The sequence below is a fragment of the Schistosoma haematobium genome, chromosome 3 (assembly GCF_000699445.3).
Source record: "Schistosoma haematobium chromosome 3, whole genome shotgun sequence".
Classification (NCBI taxonomy): Eukaryota; Metazoa; Platyhelminthes; class Trematoda; order Strigeidida; family Schistosomatidae; genus Schistosoma; species Schistosoma haematobium.
In genome coordinates this window covers 26423255-26439662 of record NC_067198.1, presented here as the reverse complement: position 1 = coordinate 26439662, position 16408 = coordinate 26423255, and the positions used below count along the sequence as shown (strand labels likewise).

General features: G+C 36.2%; 1 protein-coding gene across 4 annotated transcripts; it reads right to left on the bottom strand.

The window, feature by feature from the left end:
• Positions 1-320: 320 nt before the first annotated feature.
• On the bottom strand, positions 321-9458 carry CPSF3_1 (Cleavage and polyadenylation specificity factor subunit 3). 4 transcript variants are annotated; one of them, XM_051213441.1, is made up of 12 exons: positions 9340-9458; positions 6802-6865; positions 6661-6761; positions 6499-6627; positions 6277-6460; positions 5818-6234; positions 5463-5768; positions 4290-4551; positions 3580-3776; positions 3240-3327; positions 2138-2342; positions 321-457 (listed from the first exon to the last, which is right to left on the bottom strand). In XM_051213441.1, exons 1-12 carry the CDS (start codon positions 9345-9347, stop codon positions 394-396), a joined length of 2025 nt encoding a protein of 674 aa, XP_051069424.1. In that variant the 5' UTR covers positions 9348-9458; the 3' UTR covers positions 321-393. The 4 variants fall into 4 exon arrangements, with proteins under 4 accessions (XP_051069424.1, XP_035588457.2, XP_051069423.1 ...); XM_035733164.2 differs by having other exon boundaries at positions 2170-2342; positions 9340-9434; XM_051213440.1 differs by having other exon boundaries at positions 2170-2342; positions 3580-4551; positions 5463-6234.
• Between the last annotated feature and the right edge of the window lie 6950 nt (positions 9459-16408).

Here is a 16408-nt window from a genome sequence, read left to right as displayed (position 1 = left end):
TCTCACAGACAGACTCTAACAGAGATCTGAAAGCTCTATTACTCGATCATTGTAGTTAGTAATCTATACAGTAAGAAGTGTTGACACTTTAGAGTGACTCGGTTTAACCTTATCACTTAGTCTTCATTGTTGAAACTTGTTGCTTCAGATCACATGCGATATTTGTAATTAAATCATTTTAAAAAATGTGAATAAGATTGCCATATTACTATAGTCACTAAAGATGTCAGATTAATTTTATTCATAGACTATCCCTCTAATTAGCTGAATTTTTCGACTACGCATAAAGGCTCGAAAAAAATGATTGTAACAAGAAAAAGTTTCTGTGGAAAAGATTATAATTTACAAAATAATTAATTCACAGTGGTATTCACATAGCTGAAATACAGTGGTTCAATCGATTGACCATAACTTGAAGAATATGCTCCAATCTTGGATTAGTTTTACACGAGACGGACTACAATATAATATTAAAAGAAAATCCTATTACAATGAGTTCTATCATAAATATTAATAACTGATTACAGTAATCGTGATGTACATAGTTGCCATACAACAGGTTTGAAATAGATCGACAAGAATACTACTGTTTTTCGTTGAAAGACTAGTCATATACATAACTTGGTGTTAGAGGGTGCTATTTGTAGCGTCTCCAGAGACTTCATCAAACAACGTAGGCTTAAATCTTATGTACAGCATATGTTCAAGATAAATATTATTAACTAACTAGTTAATTATCAGATCAATAACAAGTAGATGAGAAATGATTCCCGTCACAGATATTTGTTAATTTGAAGACGTTTTATGAGAGAAAAGCTGTACAAATGACTAAAAAGCATATTTTTTCGTGAATAATTATTGCAAACCAAATTTGACACTGAAATATACCATAATGAGGAGCGAAAAGAATGCCAAAGCATAAATACGTAAGTCAGTTTTCGTCACATACTGACATCAAGTGGGAAGCCATTGGAAACGAAGGAGCACCAGGCGAATATTCCGTATGAGTATGGACTTCACAACGATCTAAAGCCACGACCCCACCGTAGATAGAACCCAAAACCTTTAGCTCGCGCGATGAATACGTTATCTACAAACCATTAAATCAAATGGTTCTTGTGTGTATTCACTATTGAGGAACCTCATAATAGAACAAGAGAGTTACCTAGTGTTCTCTGGGTTTCAATATCTCCTAGTTAGTACTTATTTGCGATAGAAATAAATTACATCCATTTTAACAATATTCTATGTATTAATTCTCACTGATATTCATATTTGCATTTCCTACCATTACGGATTACTTCAAGCTTACAAGAATTGGAAATGGGCAGTAAGCACATTGTTTTAATATAAAAAAACTGTTTATTGTTTTCATTATCACTAATGTTTTTCGGATAACTCTTCAGTTAACATTGATATATGAAAGAAAATCATCTATTAGATAACTGTACATAATCAGTTGAATGACTAAATATCACTAAGACGAACTTCAAAGAGAAAACATTTAGGTGCCACTAGTCAGTAAAAATACCTAGCAGTCATTCTCAAGTAAGAATTAACTACAACAGTCGAAGATAATGGGACAATTAGATTTACATACATTTAACTGAGTTTTGTGGAGATTTTTAGGAAATTTCACATGTTGAAATCATGAGTCAATTGAAGCTAGACCACCATGGAAAACCTGGAAGCACTGGACGGCCGTTTCGTCCTAGTATGGGACTCCTCAGCAGCGGGCTCGTGGATACGCACTGCTGGGGAGTCCCATACTAGGACGAAACGGCCGTCCAGTGCTTCCAGGTTTTCCATGGTGGTCTAGCTTCAATTGACTCATGATTTCAACCTGTGAAATTTAACTAAATGTAATATATTCAATATGAAATGCAAAGATGATTTACACTGATACCACAAAGTGTGAACTGACGAATATGTATCAATATTTCTTTAGATTCTAAATCCTATTTAAGCCGAGTTAGTGTTTTTAAACTAATCGCACCAATCAGCCTACGGAAAATGTAAGTTAGTACACAATAGACTGAGTTTTCGATGGGTAAATCGTTTAACTAACGTAACACAACGTATGGTGAACAGTGAGATATAATATTACAGAGTTAAGAAATGACTAGAATAAGCTTACAAAACAAATGGGAAGATTATATTATTTCTTACTAAATCGCATAGATTCACTTCAGCGACATGAGAATCAACATGCACTATAACATGATTAGCATCAGGCTTAATTATCTCTTCTTCTAAACAGTCAATACCGAATGCATCTTGAAGTGCTACTTCGAGAGCAGATCGAAATTGTTCTTTGTTCGGTTCAATAAGATGAGGTAAACCTAAGTGCAGTTAAAGAAAAAAGGAAGATATGATTTTTGTTGAAAAAAGAACGGAACATTCGAAAAGTTGCACAGTCCTTTCCACAACAATAAATACATAAGTCAACGAAACCACATCATTTTAAAAATTAATCGGTGATTAGTAAAGAATAAGATAATTAGTTAAAAGGTATATCTTAACAGTTCATATTAAGGGTTATGTGTTGAGATTAATGTCAGCAGCATTAGAGCAGGAGAATACCTTTCATTCACACAAATATCTTTGACTATGAATTGAATCACATAAAGTACTTTCCAATACGATCCTGTAGCTTCACAGTCTGGTTGCACAGAAGACATTTTTATCAACTTTAGGAACTAGATATAAGGCAATTTTACACAGTCCTTAATAAGATACACACTCAAAAGGCCCTATCTTAGATGTGACTAGTTCATCAGTATGGTATACTTTTAACCCATTAATTAGCCTAATGTTTAATATTATCTAAATAGAGTAAGAAAATTCTTGGAATATTCAACCATATAACATAAATTTATGGCTATATATTTCTTTGATTTGGATAACTACGAGCTTTTTGAACACAGTTTACTGTGGAGTGATAATCGGTAGCATGAAGCTTTTAGCAAAATGAGAAAATGTTTCTTTTCAGACGTAATCTCGTTTTCTCAGTTCCTCAATTTCAGTCTCGTTTCTACTACTCATTCGTCTTTTAAGTAAACAGTCGACAAGAAATTCAAGATAAACATGAAATGTACTTGATTTCTTTTGAAATCAATGATTTTAAGATTCAATTATGTAAGCCACAAATTAAAATAAACCTTATTATACAACGCCGAGAGATCATACTATTAGTCCCATGTACCAAAAACCCCAAAAGAAATAGTAAAAATACTCACCTCTAGGAGGCATTCCTTGCATAGCAGCACGTAAAATAACATTCTGTACAGCATCCGCATACATGTCACTTGTAGGATTGGATTGCCACTGAGATCGAAATGTAAAGGATGAATATTCATAATTAAACAACGAAGTACTACTACGTAGTTTTTTTTTTACAAAAAAATAACATAAAAATTTATGTACAGAATATCTAAGCAACTTATTATGCGAAGTTTGATTCGTCTAATGAATTGAATCTAAATCTTAAAAGTGGTCTGCTATATTTAATAAACCCGAGTGTGTCTATCTTCAAACCCTGACAAACTGCAACTCACTTTGACCATATATATAACTTACTTCCACAGTTATCTGTTGTGGTCGCCAAGTAATATTAATTGCATCAAATACACGATATTGTACATTATCTGATTTTTGAGATACCGTTTCCACGCTACCAGCAAGTAAAGCCAAATGAAATTTCAAAAGATTAGCACTACCAGTAAATGGAATAGAAATGACTTGATTTACTACAGTTGTAGCTAGTTCAGTGTATGCTAAGGAAAAATAGGGAAAACATGACATAGTAGACACAAAGAGATACACTATTTCTCTAACATATTCACTAATTAATGCTAAATATAATAAAAAAAATACAAGTTGAGCGAAGAAACATTTCTTTTTTAATCCAATCATTTAGACATTTACTCCTGTGTTCAACTACATCTCAAAAACCGTATAAAACTACTGTACTAAATTCGAAACCACACTTTTCAAGTGAAAGCTACCAGCAATATTTAGCTGTCTAGATTAGATTATACATACTGAGACTTAAAACTGAAGGTCAAGTATGTCAGTTAATGAACGATATCCAAAGTATGATACACCAACAATAAACCAAGGGGAAAACAGAAATAAATTATCTGTTAATGGTTATTCAAAGGGGAGTGGTAAATACCTCTTGATATTATCAGTAGGATGTACATCAAAGCCGTAGAGGCTTTCGAGATGCGTTCCAAATTTTAACTTTCACGAGATCATTAACACAGAAACAATATGAAATTACTTACTCGGTAATTCACCAGGTGTTAAAATATGATATGCGAAATTTTTCTTTACAAGTACTCCTGAAATAGTTTGACCTTCTTTAGGAGCACTATGGGCAAGACTGCCCAAAATTTTAGCAACTTTCTCACCACGAAAACGTAGATTAACAGGGACACAGTTTTTAGGTGTAAATATTTCCAGTCTACATGTTTCATCATCTTCATACTCCCTTTGTAAAGCCCCACATAACCGTAACATTTCGTTTTGTTCTCCGTGTACTAATACCTAAAAGAGAAAGTTTTAAGACACTGAAATAAAGAAACGACTAGTACAATGCAGGGCCTAGGGGGACATTGCATTACTTAAATCTTCGTGTTTTAAACTACTACACAAAAGTACGACATAAAAACAACAGTGAATAAACATAAAAATGAAAAAAACAGTTATACATTTCGATAAACTAGAAACGATCCATGACCTTCACTGTGAATTATACCTATTTTGTGAACAGTATTAGTGTCAGCCGGTTTCCTCAGTTTTTGTAAAGGAATGGTAGTTTGAATCCGTAGTTGAAAAAATGAGTACATCAAACACCAACTGACAACTCTACATTAAACTGATAAAGAATGTATCTAGTACATACAGAAACATATAGAGTTGGTGTTGTAGATTTTAAGATATGTCAATCAGGATTTTAAATCATTTGTTTCAATGGTTTGAAAATCCTCACTAACTAATCTATAAAATTTAAATAAACACCTATAAGCCATCTAGATAAAAATACAACAAAAGCGACTTTTTCATCCAAAATATATTTAGATATTTTTGGCACAACCATTTCAGTGTAAAACCCACTTCGATACTAAACGTACTGTAAAGTGTTATTAATTTACTTATTATATGAACAACGAGAATTTAACGAAGTTCATAGTCGTGAGGCTGAATGTGAAGCGAGTCAGCAACCAAAGTCAGATTAATCAGGACAGTCTCAAAACTGAAACTTGATAACTACATATTTAATTTCCTAGCATTGTGATAGTTGGAAGGTTATTATAATTTGTCAAAAAAGCAAGCAATAAGTTTACCACTAAATAAAAAATAGCATAATGTTCAATGACTAATATTAAAATTACACATATTTTAAGGAAAGTCGTAAAGAAGATGAAATACTTGCATTAACATATTACATAACTTACGACATAGCTTGGTTTTAATTCTCTGATAAATGCACTCGTCTGTTGATAGTCAGTATGAGCAGAGAAACTAATATAATCTACTGAACATTTCAGTGGTAACATTTGACCTGACATTGTAGGTACTTCAGTCGGTAGAGATAAAATTTGTTTCGCCAGAGTACCCTCGACACAATAGCCTGCAATAATTACTCCATTACGTTTGTCTGTGCACCAATTCTCAAATAGCTCTCGACTAAGACCAGATTGCAACATTCCAGGACTGGCCATAACCACACATGGACCAGAATCGTCAAAATGTTCAATACTCTACGAAGACAAGTGTTAATTATAAAATGCTTTGATACTACTCATCTACCTTTAAATTGGATATGTGTCGGAAACAGAATGGATTGTTGTTTGCTAACTGGTTGCGAATTCGTTCGTTCATGGCATAAATATACGTTTGGTAAACTGCCATACATTTCCGTGCGAGCTGACTGGCATAATAAATGGGTATGTCGTGCAGTTCTGGATGATTGTCCCAATATTCATCAAGAATCAACATTAATTCTTGGGCTCTGCCAAGTGCGAATGCTGGAATCAAACAGCGCCCTCCACGAGTGACAATATCGTGAACTAAGCTAGTAAACCTAGCTTCTCTTTCTTCTCGTTTGTCATGGATATGGATACCATAAGTAGCTTCGGTTATCAGAACGTCTGGGCGTATAGGCGGAATTTCAGCACACATTAAATGTCTATCTTCTTGTCGGCTGAAATCTCCAGTATATAAAATCTAGATGGACTCTATGAAAGTTATCTGTAAAGGAGGACGAACTTTTACACCAGCAATTTCTATTAGAAACATCGCTGCACCTAACACATGTCCAGCATGATAGGCAGAAAACTTTATCCCGTTAACTTCAAGTTCTTGGTGAAAATCTATGGTATCAATATGGTCTAAGCTAGCTACTATGTCTCGATCACTGTACAATAATTGATCCGGTAGGCCACCAGAATTGCTAACCAGTGGAATATCTTTAGTGTATTAGAAGCTCACCTAACACGAACAAAGTCAGCAAGCAAATAACGATAAATGGCTTTCGTTGCGTGTGTCATGTAACATTTTGACTTAGCTCCAGTCTTTAAAAGCAAATGTGGAAGCCCTCCACAGTGATCAAGATGAAAGCTATGCATATTGCATTGAGATTAAGTTACTTACTGACTAATTAAAATAAGGTCTGTCGTTTGGATATCCGGGATTGCATCAATGAATGGCAGGCTTTCTCTGTTGCGTAAGCCAGGATGTATACCACAATCCAGCTGTGAACATATATTTATAAAAGACAATGGAACACCTTACAATTATCTTCTTCCCTTTAAATGTTAACAGTATACATGACCTTCCAACTTCTTGACCAGCCCCACTGAAATAGTAAATTAAAGGATAAAGTAAGGGCTAATGAAATTTACCAGAAGCCTTTCTAAATGAGTCCAATAAATAACAATTACATTAATCTTATTTCTCATTAATTTTACTTAAATGTTAACGTTACGGTGAGCTAGTAAGTTATTTAGCTCAGACGTCTATTAAAAAATTTAGCCAACACAGTCATCTGAACTCTTGCCTTTACTTTCTGAATAAGAGTAAAAAAATAGTGATGCGAACAATTAAGATCCTGTCGAATCGTACTTGACGCCAAGGAAGCTCAATAACCTCGAGTACTAAGCCCTGCTTTTACGGAGAGTTTGTAATTTTCTAATGAAGAGATCTATGGTTCAAACAAGTCAAACTAGAGAGAACTGTCAAATATCATTAGCATACAGTGTTCACATAATACATCATATGTAGAAGTCATGAGTCGATTACAAAATAAATTGCAATGACACCAGTAGATATGAAGGGTAAACAAGGTTTATTCAGGTGACAGATGAGTAGCTGGAAATTTCTCGGCCATACTCCTTATCGACGGGAAGCTAGAGACAATAGATTGGTACAAGGAGGCACCAAACAGATATGCGCCACATAAATCATTCGATTTGTGTGAGGGCTGGGATACTACCCATGTGCCCGAATTGAAGCAGGTGGCTTTCTTAGGAGCCACACCCGGAGTCTTTGATCTTAAGGTCTAATCCACAAGGCAGTGGAGCAACGTCAGGAGATGCAGTCCTATGGTAGCCGGTGACCAACGACTGGTTCATATGCTATTTATTACTTCAGGATACTGGAGCCCATGTGCACTAATGGTTTGGAATCAGGGTTTTCCAACTTCCCTAGGTGGAATCTCCGTGTCCACCAACCCGGTTAAAGCGCCGGACATTCGCTTTTCGTTCTCTCAATTTCGTAAAAAAAATACCCCCGCCGCGAGAAGGAAGTGAGCAGGACTTCCTTGGTAGTGGTTGTATGCACGTGGCCATGTGAAAGCATTTCGAGAGGGAGAGCTAACTTTCATCACTCTCGGCCGTACCACGGCATTTGGAGGCCACAAAAAACTACTCCATGGGACTGCAAGTTTATGCTGTAATGAATGCTGTATACTTTGTTTACAAAATAAATTTGTTAATGACTTCACGCTAAAAGACAGTATCAGATAAATATCTTGGTTACGGAATAAATAGGACGTTTACCAGTGATTTAGATGTGAAACTAAGGGCAATGATTTATTGCCCTCGGATATTAAGGAGACTGGAATATTAATTTTATATATGACTATGAGTCAGATAAACCTCCATATTTCTTCAAGCCTGCAAGGGGTATGAAGTAAGATATTAGATATGGAGAAGTGGAAGCATCAAGAACAGTCCCACTGCCAAGCAGATCGAAAGTAAACAGTTTTAAATCAACAATCCTCGTGTTAAACCAATGAAATATTTCGCATTACTGCTATTACTTCACACAAGTGGAGCTATCTAATTCAATAAACACAGAGCAAAACCTGACACGTGCATTGGTCTAGGTTTTTAAGCTCCAAACTTTTAGACAAAATTCATCAATTTTGGGACGATCCCATCAAATTTTTCGATAAATGTAGCACAAAACTAAGAATCAACCCAGTTTTGGTTGCGTTCTGTCAAAATTAATGTTAAGTTTACTTCAAACTTTCAATGTCTTTGTTTTCATCGACGAAGTCTCACAATTTCTACGGTTAATGCTCAAGGTTGCTCGATAATCTGTACAAAAACACGATTTTCTAAGAATCCCTTCCCTTCTAAAGATCTATTTATTCGTAAGCTTTTGCTTACAGAGCACTTCTCGTTTAACACGTCCAAGTCCAACTAGTTATAATTAGTTGGGCCTAGAAATTTACTACGCTTATTATAATAAACGTAGTAAACTCCGGAATAATTTTCGCATCTTGCATGCACCAGTGCAACTGGAAAACTGAGGGATCGTCAGATGCAATGATTGTTAGTATAAGTAATCTCCCTAATGAAGGAATACCTGTATACTTATAGTTGGTGGTGGTCACATAAATTCAGTACATCTAAATGAGATTGTGAGAAAAACATGAGCGTAGAAGTACCAATACTATCATTGGCAATAGGAAAAACTTGGCGTAGAAGATAGAACTTCAGAAGTGCAAGTTCGCGGATCAATAAGGATAACTGAGGAGCTTGTAATATAAGGGAAAAAATATAGTGGATGCACTTGAGTGATTAAGAATAGCCTGAACAACATCATTTGGAGTCTTTAGCCCCTAGTCACGAAAATCACGTGAAAATTAATTCGGCATCCTGCAGAAATAAGGTTAAAATATTTAAAACTACGACTTTAACAACTACTATGTATAGTAGTAGTGTCTTTGTACATACTAGTATGTACAAAGACATTATCAATTAAACTAGCAGACTTTTAGGGGAAAAGAAATTTGGCTGTAGTAAGAATGGGTAAAATACTTACAGAGGCATAATCGTTAACTTATCACTTTCTTCATAAGTGTCTCCCAAATCCATAATGTATATACAGCTTAAATGGTTGAGTGGAACAGAAGTTTGACTTAACGCGAATCTTTGTTCAATGATATCTTAACACAAGTAGCTTCAGATGAAAACATAGGTATTTGTCAAACTCTAAAGTAAACAAATTATTAGTAAATTGGTGTGAGACGTTCTAGTTCTCGAAGGATAGGTCAAGTTTTTTTGAAAGTACAAGATGGAAGTGTCATGAAGCACTTTAGATGAAGGGTAGTTCCAAGAACAGAATATTCATGAAAATAAGGTTCAATGGCATCTGAAAAGGTGTCTTTTACCCATAAATTCCTAGAATTCTCAACCAAAGGTATGCTTCATGACTGAGCTTAAATGAGTGTTCAAGTGCGCTCTGGAGCACAGCTAACTTTATAAATAAAGTAATAAGAAGGCAGAAATTATCCGGACTATGATAAAAATCCATCTGCTTCTACTACAGAATACATAGCTGAAACTAGTCGTATGAATAATCTCAACTAATTCTTCGCAAATTGTACATAAGCCATCTGGAGCTTATACTGAGGTCCATTGACGTCTTGAGTATGCGAAAATTGACACTCCAACTATTTATTTAAAAATAGTTTGACTCAACCAACGTGGTTATTAAAGCTGTACACAGATACCCTAAAAAATTGTGTAAATCTTCGACATCAGTATTCATCTTATTAGTTTATTGGACCTACAATAGCTGGAGGCGATCTGTCACGCATCCGCACCAGACCACGAATAAGTATGCCGTGATATAAATCTCTCAAAACTACTGGTCGACTTAGATAAAACGTTTCTCAGCAAATCTACAACTCCCAAATATGTCTTCAATCTCATCCATCCATATCTTCCGATTTGAGTGGTTTGAATTTTATTGATGTAATGAAAAATGAATTGTCACTCCATTTTGGGTGGTTAGCCTAACATGTTCTGGTTCTCTAAACAATAAACTTTAAATGTGTCCCCCGATATATTACTGTATAATTCGTTTGCACCACTTGCTGTAATTTTTTATTATCTGCGATTTTTTTTTGCAACTTTGTATATTACAGCTTCTAATATATCGTGGCACCTAGTATGTTTACGATCGATGTTTCTGAACATCATGACACCTCAAAAAAGCAATCCTTAAGCATGGAAATCCAAACGGTCGACAAAGATTAGATGAGATGTTTCACAGTATAGAACTTCAACACGGCTCAGCAACAAAAATGGTAATGCGTGTGCAGGAGATGATCGGTCGATGGGCTTTGACTAGGGATCTTTAGATACATCTTCTTAGCTAAGCTGCCCCAGCAGCTGCAAAATAACGCTGCAGACGAACTGACTGCACATGCTGGTTGGATTTCGAGGTTACAAGTGTCCTCCATGCTAGGGATTTTTGTGTCAAGGAAAAGCGTTACACGACACAGGATTTCGCAGAGCTCTGTAATACTTCCACTCATATCTTAATAGTCATCACAATATTAAATGCTTCAAAACTTCCCAAGGAATCGTGCTGCTAAAAGGTTCTTTTTCTAGACCATAAGAAGTAGTTACCACTGACTGGCGTTGATACCACAACAAGAATGGTAGGTCTTCCAGAAATTTCAGGGAACCCTAGAGTTTCTTACAACAACATAAATATCTGTTATACATCACTGACACGATGACAAAAGTTCGCTATCATGTCGACACAGTCAGAAATAAGTGTTCTTCTCGAGAATATTATTGATCATCTACAAGGTCTGGTCTTAAACTTACAAGCGACCAACGGAAAAGCGACAAAAGATGCGTTTACTTTATAGTCATTTAACCGAAATCCTCAAGTGCAAGTTCAGTGCGATATTTCCGGCTACCGAACAGCCTTTGGGCTGTTGCTACACATCAGTGACCTGACTGCTGCTTTGCAAAGTGCAACTGTTTTCTTAAAAATCCATCTGGTTAAAGCGTATAACTGAATTCCTAAGGATGAAGGCGATGTCTCTGAAGTTGCTACCATCACGTCCTTCGAACTCTACACATATCGGTTCGAAAAATGCTACGCAAACTTTCCAGAGGTTCATCTATGACGTTTTTGAGGTCTCAACTTCGTATACAAGTATGTTGATGACTGCATGATTGCAAGTCCAGATAGAAAATCTCATGTCCATAATCTGAACCGTGTTTTCAAGCGACTGCAGAAATACGGGATTACTGTAAACATTCAAAAATTTTAAACGCGAACCGACATCCTAGATTTCTTCAGACACACTATTGATGCTAAAAGCATCCGCCCTCTGCAAAGCAAAATGGCAGCCTTTCTGGATTATCCGGAACTGACTTTAGTCAGGCTATTACGTACGTTCAACGGCCTGGTAAATCTTTTCCTATTGTCCATAGGGAACCGCACATCTCTCATGAGACCCTTAATCGACCAGCTTCGTGGAATTGCGAAATTCATCAATTTAGACGACGAAGGGAAAAGAGCATTCTTTACAATTAGAAACTTATCGCTTAAGCAACTATGCTCTCACAACAAGTCATCAAAGCACCCACTACTATCACCGTAAATGAGTCAGACCCTGCAATCAGTTGATTTTTACAACAATAAATGAACAATTGTTGACAACCTTTGGCATTCTTCTCGAGGCAGTTGCAAGACACTGAACTTTCGATATCAAACTACTATCACTTATTTGGCTGTACGGCACCTTCTACACTTTTTAGAAGGCTGACAATTCACTCTTTTCACCATCCACACACCTCTCACCTCCTATCTAAGCTGATCTTCAGACATGTACTTCGTTCGGGAGTCTCGATTATTGGACTGGATTTCACAGTTTGCTTTAGATACACAACAAATTTGTGTGGCAAACAATGTTGTTGCAGACACTTTGTCTCGTACAACTTCCTTGAACAGTTTCCAAGGGACCAAATTTCTTAAACTCGCACAGCTTCAAAGAGGAGGCACTGATTTTCAGCACGAGTTATCTTCGACAACCGTGAAACTACGGATCAAACAGGTGGGAATAGGCCAGGAAATTTTGTTATGTGACACATCTGCGGGTAGAGATCATCCAATCGTTCCGGAATATTATCGATGCAACGTCTTCAGTACGTTGCATAATGTCATAATCTCATCCAGGTGTTTGGTCAACCATCGAGCTCATAATAGAACGCTTTCGCTGGCCTGGTCTGCATAAAGACGTAAGGGAGTGGGCACGCTTTTGTGTAAGATGAAAAATCGAAGGCGATGAAACACAGCAGACGTCTCTTAGGCTCTCGCGCAACTTTTCAGGCTCATTTCAACCAGAACCTATATCAGGTTCAAACGGACACTTACTTCTTGACCTGTGTGGACCATTTCACACGACGGGCCGAAGAAGTAATTGTGAAGGGCACTATTCAACTTATCTCCCACGTCTAATCGACTATGAGGAACCGCTTTTCTTTGACCATTTCTCGAATATACAAATTTAATATACGTCCCTTGATTCTTATGGAAATGAGGATCGCGAACTGCATAATGACAGCACATTGCTTTACATGGTCATATGGATTATTAGACTTAGTCCGGATGGTGAAGAAGTCAGACTGTGGGTTATCGCGCGCACGTTACACGTTGTCGAGGTCTTTGGATGTCGTTATTTATAAGCTATCATCAGAATTTTCTCCGTCGCATGTCAGTTTTTGTAATGTCTGTGCTTGTTACATAGCTTTTATTCCAGTTTACTAGTAGTTTGTCGTAGTTGTTGCTCACAAACTGGGTGAATGTTTAGTCAGTCTAATGTGGTTATTTGCAACAACACAAACTCAAGTAAGTAAAATTCACCATTTATCAAGTAAAAAGTAGGCCGCAATTTTAATGAAAAGTAAGCTCTAAAACCTTTTTCATTTGATTCACCTTTATGATTATGATGTTGATGAACATGTATGTTGTTAGTTGTTCATAAAATGTAGGTTGAAGCAATTATGAGTTAAACTATTTATGAATATTATATAAATTGCTAATGTACAGCCATAAATATTTCTGAAGACACCACAGGTATTTGGAGTTTGACAACGTTTTAACCAGTAACACCTAGTATGAACCGTACTCACCAAGTGAAATCAAAAGACAGAAGCGAGGAAATTCGAAAATATATTTGATAGGTTATCAATAAATCGAGGATCGGCTGATCTAGACTCGCCAGCGATTGCAGGGGATGTTGAGCACGGCGTTCCAACTCGTGATCTGGTGCGGATGCTTGACCGAGCGCCTTCAGCTAGTTGAGTCCATTAAAACTAATGTGGTCAGCATGCAATGTTGAAGACTTACAGAGCTACTTATTTTGGGGATTTATTTATTGCTACAGATCACTTCTCCCCACCCTGGTTGGGTAGTGATGACCCTGAGACGTGGTCAGCCAGAAGTTTAAACCGAACGAGTTTGTCACTGCTGAACACTCTTCTGATAGTTTGCTATGCGTAGCAGCGTCTGGTCGTCTTTCCTTACCATAGTTCTATCCATTATAAGTATAATCGTTTTAGACCGAATCGACATATTATTATGTAACGTATCTGAGAAAAAAACATGAGTAACGACTGACTTTGGCAGCCTTGTCTGCCGGCTTTCTGAACATATACAGAAACTGTGTATAACATTACTGAAAGTGCCACATTAATTAGTCAAATAATCTTCATAAGTAATACGATGCGTGTTTGCTTTGAGCATGGTAACTAAATCATGTCGTAGTTAATACTACTTTATAATGTCTGCTATATGGTTAACAAATATATTTCTGTTAACAGAATTCACAATCATCAATCAAATTGTGAACAAAGTTCTAATGCATATTAACGAGTAATATCTGAATAATGCTTACCAATGATATCATTATTGTGTGTAAACAATGAATTGCTAATAGTAATGTGAACTTTGTGTTTGGAATTTTTTCAGATTTCGTATCACTAATTGAATTTTTCGAATCCGTTTATTTTCTGCCTGCAGTTTTTTTGTTAATACCAAATGACTAGGTGAAATTTTACGAGGGTTATAACATGAAGAGTACTGTTTACAAGACACTAATAGGTTTATTCTTTTAGCTGCCATTACATTTACTTTTCGAAATCGATACTGATAACGAAGTTTAATCGTTTGTTTTACGATTGATTTATTGTTTTTCAGAATCGCATTAAGCTGAGAAGGTCCCCATATGTTTTTTGATATTCGACTTGTGGCTTCTATCAACTAATTGAGAAGCCCAAACCTTTCCAATAATCAAGTTTATGCCAGTGAACAACTTAGCAAATTTCTGAATATGGAAGATTGTGTGAAGAGCCAATTTACAAGTTGATGGTAACTGTGTTTTATACTGACTACTGCCATGTTTATTTATCTAATGGATCAGTTAAATATAATTGTAACAACTATACTCAGCCTTTTGCGTCATAAATCCTGTTCATATGTATAATTATAGTTCAGTTCAGTATTAATAATACTTTGATAACAGACCTAATCCCAAAACGATGAATTCGTTATGATATGATTGCTTAATCTGTAAGATCTTACGTGGAATTCACACCACTGTCTACACTGACTCATCATATCGTAACAATTAACAGTGATGATGGAAAATACATTTGGGCTGGGGATTGAATAATATATTGAACGTGAATAGTAATAAGTTACACATAATGACCATGTCTGCAAGGCTGAGCCATGCCATCCGATTGAATGAATGTTTCCACGTTCACCATTGCCGACCTTCTCCAAGTAATACACGTCGAATATACATCTTTTCAGCCATTATATGCTTGTCTCTGAAGAACATATGGCTAGGAAACAGTGCCACTACAAGTATCTATCAGAATATACCGTCATAGTGAAGAAACCATTACACGCAACGCAACATTCTAGCGAAACTTCTAAACTGATGCGGTACTACAAGTTTCTGTAACGAAACGGGTAATTATGAAGCAAACACTTAGTTCGTTTCGATTTTCACAAAAAGTTACCCGTTGAGATTACCGGTATATCTCCCAATGAAACTCCGAAGGAGATGAAAATAAAAATTGGACAAAAGTTTGTTGGTATCATTACCAAGGTTTGATTTGATAGTTTCGAATAAACTGAGCACTGGGTAGATTATTATAAATAAATAATATATCTGTAATTTTAATTTATTCTCTGAAGAAGTGACTTACACTAAGTCACGAAACGTCAGAAAATTTAACTTTTCTACTCGTTGGGGTATTAAAAATGTATTATTTATTTATTTAAAAGTCTGTTAATTCATCAATACTATTGGTAAAGTAGGAGCAACATTTGGCGCAGAAAAATCAGTTTACAAGTTGGATATATAGTTAAGTAAAAAAATACTACTATAAGGAACTTCTTATAGTAGACACATCCTGGCACTTTTCCACACTTTGTTATATTCCTATCCATATTTTCTATCGTAAAGGGTACTACACAAAGTCAAGCGTTAGAGAAACTATAGTCTTACCTACTTATTGATGATTCTTAAGTAAAAATTGGCTTCGTTGAATCTGCAGATACTGTTTGCTTCGTTTAGGTAGTGTTATTTATTGTCATTTTGTCATTTAAACACACGAAAATTGGTACAAGGAGGCACCAAACAGATATGCGCCACATAAATCATTCGATTTGTGTGAGGGCTGGGATACTACCCATGTGCCCGAATTGAAGCAGGTGGCTTTCTTAGGAGCCACACCCGGAGCCTTTGATCTTAAGGTCTAATCCACAAGGCAGTGGAGCAACGTCAGGAGATGCAGTCCTATGGTAGCCGGTGACCAACGACTGGTTCATATGCTATTTATTACTTCAGGATACTGGAGCCCATGTGCACTAATGGTTTGGAATCCGGGTTTCCCTATTTATCCACGATCCAGATTACATCTGCTCGCAGTTCTCTTCGCTTCCAGGCAAACAGAACAGGACGCTCCCGACCAAAATAACCCGTTATTACCAACTGAAATAACGAATATCTACAAAGTTTAATTGGTCAAAAAGCAGTTTACATTAAGTGTGAATGTAACGGGTATGCGTA

Bases quoted from the DNA above. Each gene is read 5' to 3' on its own strand.
- CPSF3_1 (XM_051213441.1), bottom strand. The intron at 3,328-3,579 runs GTAAGTTATATA...TTTCGATCTCAG, and splicing joins CACAACAGATAACTGTGGAA to TGGCAATCCAATCCTACAAG. The intron at 2,343-3,239 runs GTGAGTATTTTT...AACTGCACTTAG, and splicing joins GCAAGGAATGCCTCCTAGAG to GTTTACCTCATCTTATTGAA.